We start from the raw sequence: 8,494 nt of genomic DNA on the forward strand, positions 1-8,494 counted from the left end.
TCATTGTGCAGCATCTGTTTACCACAGTGTAAGTATAGGGTAAAGAATGTGTTAGGTAGTAACTCTGGTGAGCCCAGGTAGCAGAACACGCAGACACCAGGGGTTTCACAGTGACAGTGTTGTATTTACAGTGACGGTGTTTTATTCACAGTGACAGAGAGAGAAAATACAAACACAGTTCAGGGGTGTGCTGGAAAAACTGGCAGGGCACTCGACCGGTCTATGGGAGGAGAACAGAACAGAATTAGAGACTGAACACAAAAGGCAAGGATGAAAATAAGTTAGGAGGAGAGTTGGAGAGCTTACTTGGCACAAACTGAGTTACAGACTCGGAAGGAGGTTTAACGGGAACAAAGGCTGAGGCAGGTGGAGTGTGTGGGCTGCTCGCGGTGCAACCCATCTCCTTAATGGCAAATAACTTAATGGCTTAAGCCTTAATGGCTTTTTATTATTATTATTGTTATTATTATTATTAACATTATTGTTTTGTTTACTCTTATTGTTGTCTTGCTGCTAAACAAATTAACCCTTTGGGGAATAAGTAATTAAGAATTTGAATTTAATTGAATTGGTAGGCAAGGTGATTCCCAGTTCAGACCGATTAAACAGTCTTCAGAGGCACAGACAGGCGGTCGGGGAGCGAGGCAGGCTGGTGGAAGGAAAATAAGAGAGGAAACAAATCTTAAAACACTCGGCAGGTCGTAGATTCCAGTCTAGAGAGCGAACTCGCACATTACTACTTGTGGAAGAGGCAATACTCTTACACCAGATGTCAGCCACGCAGCTCCCTATAAAAGCTCCGGCCTGATTTGCCACAGGTGTGCTGGGGATCCTGCAAATCACCGCCCTGCCTACCCTGCGCCGAAAAAGGAAAAAGAAAACAAAAACACACCACACACACACACCAGCCCCTAATAGAATGTGGTAGAAACGTGTGTGTGACTTGCATGCTGGAGTGTGGAAAGCGCAGACTGATATTTAATCGTTTCTGTGTTTGAAGGTTGATGAGATCTACTCAGTTCCTGACGTTGGGACTGTGGTTGGAGGAACTCTGTACAGGTGAGATAGCACTGTCTGCTTTAATATGTTGTCAATATTATTTTAAATTTTATTCTTGAAACAGTGGGAACCCCAAATATTCATAGAGATATACATAACACATGACTTTTATAAGAATAGAATCTTTGATAATATATCGCAGCTTTTCATTTTACGGGTCCTTGGTTGGACACAGACCAGGTCTTTGTAATCATGGAAAGTGCCGTGCATTACACTAAGAACAGTTTGTGTTTGTGTGACGGTCTGTGTTTCAGTGGAATGTGTAGGGAGGGTGAGAGGCTGGTGGTGGGTCCAACTGATGAGGGCCGTTTTCTGCGCCTGAAGGTGGGCAGTATCCAGAGGAACCGCTCTGCCTGCAGAGTGCTGAGGGCTGGACAGGCTGCAACGCTGGCTTTGGGAAACTTTGACCGTTCACTACTGCGCAAGGTCAGAGGCCACCTAAAGACATGAAAGGATGTAGGAGATGATTTAAAGGGGGATTCAATTTTGTTTGTTTTTTTTAAATGTAACTTGCACAAATTCATACATCTCTGTGTGTATATATTGCATATTTTGTTTGTTCCCTTTTATTTATACTGGAAGTTACTTTCCAGTTCCTTTGAGAATTTGGAAAACACAGAGGGAAATGATCGCAGTCGACCTTCATGGTCGCAGTTTTTCAAATTTATTAATGGTGTTTAATTTCTCTGTGAAACACAGACCAGACTCATGCTAAAAATACAGAGTATTCTGTTATTAGTTCAGGATCTTTACCTTATAACCTTGCGTAGTTGTGAGACTCTGTGCTCAAGTTCCCTCGCTTTTGTGTGAGTTTCAACTTAAAAGTACAAATTTTGACCAGAATTTTCTTCCTTTCAGCTATAACTTGTAATTATGTTTTACAAACACAAATCTTTTTTACGCACACTGAAATTCTTATCTACGTATGCACAAACAAGGTTACAAAACACAAAATTTTTATGACCATAATTTGAGCCCTCAGATTACTTCCTGGTAATCCAAACAGAAATTCACATATTTGGTCTCTGCACAATTTTAAGGTCATTGGTGAAACTGCAGACACCACAAGTGGTGAGAACACAAGTTCAGAGGGATGATGTAGCTTTGTATTGTATTTTTTTTCAGAGAAAATTAGTCCATATAATTAAAAAAACAACAAAGACAAAACTCACAAAACTATTGAATTTCTTGACTCATTCAAATGGCACATAAATTGGCACATATAGTTCCTGAGTAAGGCATGAAAAGGTGGGATGTTGCTCATGAAAAACATTTGACTTGCAGACTTGGAAGTCTAAGGAAAATTCTAAATGCATCCTGAAAAGCCACTTGCAGTTTTTTGGCTATGGTTTGGCTTTGGTTATGGCTTTACTATAAAAAAAGTACAATAGGCTTAAAAAAAAGTGCCAGATTTACGTGCCAAGATATTAGCTTGCTCGTACACCTTCACAGCACTGTCTTTTCACATCATCATCATCATTACAGAGATCACTTGTTAAGATATGACCCAAGTTTTATACATTGTTCCCCACATCCAGTACTTGGTTGCTAAATGAAAAGATGGAAAATTTAGCTTGTCATCCTCCTTAGTTGTAACAATCACAATAACATGCTTTTTAGGGTTAAAAGCAATATCATACTGGGCACTATAACTAGCACAAACTAAGTAACTACTGCAAACCAGGACTGTAGGGAGACAAAATGACCAAATCATCATGGAGGTTACCCACCATACACCCAGTCTTACATTCATTTAACTTGACAGAAAGATCATCAATATTCAAACTGAATACAACATGAGACAATATTGCACTTAACTTGCATAGTTTGATGTGAGGAAAGTGTATTGTCTTTACATCAAATGTTTTTATGCTAAATTGCTGATACATTTGTTTTTAACAACTTGTATATGTTGATGGATGTGAACCCAGCGTTACTCTTCAAATACCAATCTGTGTATTAGAAGGTGGGCATATTATTTATCCAAAAATGAAACATCTCTCTTGTGAGCTTGAACTTATGGATGATAGAAGCTAGTTTTGGATTCTACCACCTGGAAATGTCTGAGAGTGTGCACAACCAACTTGTAGGAAAATTTCAATTTATTCTTAACAAGTTGCGCACTAATGGATAAAGGACTGCTTTTTGATACCTGTAAGACCTGCAAATATTCTACAACTGCTGATAACAACCTGTGGTTACATCAGTGTGTTATTGATGTTACAGGGCATGGTGATGGTCAGTCCCAAGATGAACCCAACCATCTGCTGTCAGTTTGAAGCTGCCATTGTCCTGCTCTTCCATGCCAAGACTTTCCGTCGGGGGTCACAGGTCACCATACACGTTGGTAATGTCAGGCAGACTGCCACTGTGGAGTGCCTTCATGGAAAGGTTTGAAATTACATAATACATGATTATTTTTCAAGCTTCTATGTAACCACATCATGTAACCTTGGATTTCTGCTGCAGGATGAGCTGCGTACTGGCGAGAGAGCTGTTGTTCGTTTCCGCTTTATCAAACACCCCGAGTACTTGCGCCTGGGCGCTAAGCTTCTCTTCAGGGAGGGTGTCACCAAAGGCATCGGCCATGTCACCTGCCTGCTGCCCCCTTCTCAGAATCACAACCAGAACCACGACCAGAACCTGCAGGATTACTAAAAATTGCTCCTTCATCAAACAGACAGATGTTGAGGCAGTGAGAATGATGACTGCTTGGGGAACATAGGTCTCTGATCAAATTTAGCCATGCACATCATGTTGGAGTCCCACCTGTCTTGGATCTATGTTTCTGTCCTCATCCGTTCCTGCGATGATGTCAGAAAGGCTGTTTTCCAGCAAACATTCATATCTTGAGTTAAGCTGGATGACCATTAAGTGGACTTAAGCCTGAAGATTAATTTGAAGTTTTGCCACAGATTGATTAAAAGGTTCCTTTTTATCATTGCCGCTGTCATTGGAAGATAGCAGGAGTATTTTAAAAGCATGAATAGTGCTTACTCATCGCTGATGTGGAATGAAGGTGTAATTCTGTTTCTCTTGATGTGCACGACGGATTGACCTCGCTCTACGTACGAGACATGTTTGCACGCTTAAACTCATCAAGAAATTTGGTGAGGGAAGATTATATTTAGCACATACTTTATTTTCATTAGTCTTAGGTGGATTCCTTTCTAAGGAGTCTGCTTATGATGCCAAACATTTTAGACCCTTGCCGTGGTTTTTTCGTGGTCTAGCCATTGACTGGGGTATTTTTCACAAAGCATTGGAGGAGTCAGGTGCCATTATCTGACAACATTGGTGGGCAAACTATTAATTTGTGATTTCAAATTATCACCAGAAGTGTGTAACTTCATTAGCAACATCCTCCCGAAATGCACCAACAACATTGAGAGTAACATCCTCCTCTTTGACACTTAATGCTCGCTGGTCACTATGATAATGCGTAAATATTTCCAAATAAGACACACAACTACAACAAGGTAAAAGACCCAGTTAACTGAGTTAATGATAGAAAACCCTGAAAACCATCAATTTCACACCCGAGCCTCAACTCTCGCGGCCCGGTACGAAATGACTCAGGCTGTTTTCCAACAAACATTTGTATCTTAAGTTGGATGACCATAGTGGACTTAAGCCTGAAGATTAATTTGAAGTTTTGCCACAGATTGGGGGTTGGGGACTGCTGGACTAATTATTGCAATGACTGATCTATATGTACTGAATGGTTGACTAAGGCTACATTCACACTGCAGGTCTTATTGCTAAATTCTGATTTTTTTGATCAAATCCGACTCTTTTTTTTGTCTGGTTGTTCACACTACAAATAAAATGCAACAGCAAATGCGCTCTAGTGTTCACGGCCCTCAAAGCATGCACAAAAGAAGATGTCACACACAACGCGCTCTGCTTATAGAAGTAAAAATGGCAGCTACAGAGCTAGTAGGTGTTGTTTCCGCAGTCTATCAATTTCTGCACAGTCATAACCGACATAATTTTGAAAAATTAATTAGGAAAAGAACGACACTGAGAAAAAAGAGAGTCCATGCTTTAACAATGGCCTCGTTTGGACCAGTGGCTGCTACCTCCATGCAGAGGTATATATGGCCACGAAGTCGTTTAGCTTGTTTGAATTGTCTCCCCATATGCTAATCAAGTCCAAAACCTCAGTTTCTGTTCATTGACTCGCTCCGTCTCCAGTTTCCGCCGCCATGCTTTCTCGTTTGTCTTTTCCAGCGCTGATAATTGGCATCTGTCTTGTGTCAGTGACATAAAATACGGATTTAATGCAACATGACCATTCAAACAGCACTCGCTTTCCTAAACATCAGATATGTATCGGATTCAGTACCACATACGAAGTGACCTAGGTTGGATTTGAAAATACCAGATTTGTGCTGTTCAAACTGTCATACCATGATCGGATATGGGTCGCATAGGGTCAGAAAAGTCGGATTTGATGCATTTTCGCCTGCAGTGTGAACGTAGCCTAAGATGTTTTGGTGATTCAAAAAAATGTTTGGTCTTTTGATTTGAGATCACATTGTACTAGTTTGTGTTCAGAACTGTAAAAACATACTTCATGCTAATACTTAGACATATTTCTGCAGGACGACCAGGTGATTCTATTACAGTTATTTTTTGAAGATGATTTACTTTCTGAATGTTGGATGAAATATATATTTTTGTCCGGAGTTAAGCTGTTAGTTAAATGCATCATAAGTCACTGTGTTCCAGGAGTGTGGCAGGTTCCTTTTCCCTCAAGAAGGTGAAAAAACATTTTGTAGAAGAAACTGGCATTAAATTCTTAACCATCAAATCCTGTATATTCAGTATCTGCTTTTACGAATGACAGAAATATTTGCTACTAGGTTTCCAGTTTGTTCCAACTCTCCATTCATATTTGTTGGCTGTATTAGAAGTTTGTACATTTTATAAGCCAGGCAGCTTTTGCAGCTAAACCTAACCTGCATGCCCTTTGAGTGATTAAAAAACAAACAAACGCACATTTCAAGTATAACACACATGTGGTGGAGTGTTTATGCAGGTAAACTTCATTTTTCTGGGGTTCTGTGCAATTGTAAAGCTAAATATTGAATGTACTTTCCTTGATCCTGTGTAGCATTTCAATCTGATTGCTGTTTAATAGAGTGATGGTTGATTTCGCACTTTGTATTTTGATTCTGCATGTTGGAGACTACCAGTTCTGCAGTACAGTGTAACGTGGAAGTGGTACTGAAAGGTGTGACATGCTAAAGCTGAACATTTAAATGTTATGGGGTGAATTTATTAGTTTTTACTGACCGTCCCTTTTAGTGAGAAATAAAAAAGTAACAGTAAGAAATGCAAATTCTGCTTTCATCAATTTGCAACTTTAACACAGAGGATGTTTGTTTTAGACATCGTATTATGAAAAATGGTTTTGTTCTCCATCTTCTCAGCTTTTCTGAGTTTAGTACCAATACTGGAACCATGAGGAAATGGCTGTCAGTCTCAAGTGTTTTAAAAAAAATCTTCCATAACATTTCCATATCATGGTAGTCTTTTGCATTTGTTTCTCCCATCCGGATTTGGGAACTTCTAATCCTGGGGTCTGCAACCTTTATCATCAAAAGAGCCATTTTGCCCCCTCATCTGCCAATAGTCGGGAGCCGCATAAAATAACAGAGCTTGTAAACTTTTAAGTTTTTATCTTCTTTTTTTTTTTTAAATTAAAAACTGAATAAAACAACAGAAGTGCAGTGTGCATTTGTAGGCCTGCTTTGACATATCTTAAACTGAACTGTAGGCCTATTTAAGTTCTTCCTATATTTGTGTAAAAGTAAAATAAAAACTAGCCCACTTTAATATAAATAAAACAATAAATAAAAATAAATAAAACATTTAGCTGCAACTTAGCAGCTTTAAAAAGAAAAAGAAAATTAGGAGCGTCTTTGACAGCGTCGTTGTGGGTGATCATGGCTCAAGAGTTCGCCTTGTAATCGGAAGGTTGCCGGTTTGAGCCCCGGCTTCGACAGTCTCGGTCGTTGTGTCCTTGGGCAAGATACTTCACCCGCTGCCTACTGGTGGTGGTCAGAGGGCCTGGTGGCGTCAATGTCCGGCAGCCTCGCCTCTGTCAGTGCGCCCCAGGGCGGCAGTGGCTACAATGTAGCTTGCCATCACCAGTGTGTGAATGTGTGTGTGAATGGGTGGATGACTGAATGTGTAAAGCGCTTTGGGGTCCTTAGGAACTAGTAAGGCGCTATACAAATACAGGCCATTTACAGAGTCCATGTCAGTGTTCTCTCATCCTCTTCGGGTTTTTTCTCAGCCAGCAATCAACTGAAGCACCTGAACATACAAAAAATGTACATCAGCTCGGAGTCTAAAACATTTTTTTTTCCTAAAGCATAATACCCTATTAAATACTTGTTCTTTAAATACCTGTAAATACTTGTTATTACCTGTGTAATGTCTGAAGTTCACTGCAGATCTTCCCTATGTCGGGGCTGTAAGATGTGACTTTGATCTTCATACAGGACTGTAGGCTCTCATCTGTGAGGCGGGAGCGGTGTTTGGACTTTATGAAATTCATGCTTGAGAAAACTTGCTCGCATAAGTATGTTGAGCCAAAGATGGACAAGACTCCAAATGCATACTTTTTCATGTTAACATACATGTCAGGAATGGCACTCCAGTATTCCGTTTGTCGGGGTAGGGGAGTTTTTCCATATCACTCCATTTGTGCTCTTTAGCAAGCGTAGCCTTCTGACGGGCGACTTCTTCAAGATCCGCAGTCAGTGTTTTGAACTTATTTACCCACAAATCTTTATCCACTATGTTGGCTAGTTCAATTTCTAGAGGCTTGCTTACTCCGTGAATGCAACTGTGTTCAGCAAGAATGGGTCGGTGTCCAGCGGTGTGACAGGGAAGGAGAGAGTATGTTTCTCCTTTCTGAAATCACGTTCTCGTTCTCCAAATGCAGCTTGCATTGCAATGATGGCACGGTGGGAATAATCATAATTTATTTGATTGTTCGCTTTTTTGAACTCTCTTAGGGAGGGGAAGTGAGAGAGCGTACCTTTTTGTCCATCTCTTGTGAACACTCTCATCTTGCACTCAAATGCCAAAACATTCTCCAGTGTCTGCAGGGCCGTGCTTCCCTTTACCCTTTATTCAACGTGTTCAAGTGACTTGTCATATCCACCATGAAGTAAAATTTACCCAGACAATCGAGGTCTTCCAGTTCAGGATAGCGGAGGCCTTTGCTTCCCAAGAAAGTTTTCACATGCTCCAGACATGTAGCGAAGCGTTTCAGCACCTCTCTCCTGGACAGCCACCAGACTTTGTTGTGCAGCAGGAGATCGGAATATGTGTTGTCGACTTCTTCTAACAATAAACAAAACTGTCAGTGGCTTAATCCGTTCGCGATTATTTTGTTCACTATCTTGATAACGAG

General features: G+C 40.4%; 1 protein-coding gene across 2 annotated transcripts in view; it reads left to right on the top strand.

The window, feature by feature from the left end:
- The window catches only part of gtpbp2b (GTP binding protein 2b), a 29,470-nt gene extending 22,745 nt beyond the window's left edge, over positions 1 to 6,725 (top strand). For both annotated transcript variants that reach the window (XM_063475692.1, XM_063475691.1), the window contains exons 9-12: positions 1,001 to 1,059; positions 1,314 to 1,485; positions 3,286 to 3,450; positions 3,529 to 6,725. In XM_063475692.1, the coding sequence (XP_063331762.1) occupies positions 1,001 to 1,059; positions 1,314 to 1,485; positions 3,286 to 3,450; positions 3,529 to 3,717 (585 nt within the window). In that variant the 3' untranslated portion in view covers positions 3,718 to 6,725. The remainder of the gene's footprint in view (positions 1 to 1,000; positions 1,060 to 1,313; positions 1,486 to 3,285; positions 3,451 to 3,528) is intronic.
- Positions 6,726 to 8,494: the final 1,769 nt, after the last annotated feature.

This window comes from Pelmatolapia mariae, linkage group LG6, assembly GCF_036321145.2.
Source record: "Pelmatolapia mariae isolate MD_Pm_ZW linkage group LG6, Pm_UMD_F_2, whole genome shotgun sequence".
NCBI lineage: Eukaryota > Metazoa > Chordata > Actinopteri > Cichliformes > Cichlidae > Pelmatolapia > Pelmatolapia mariae.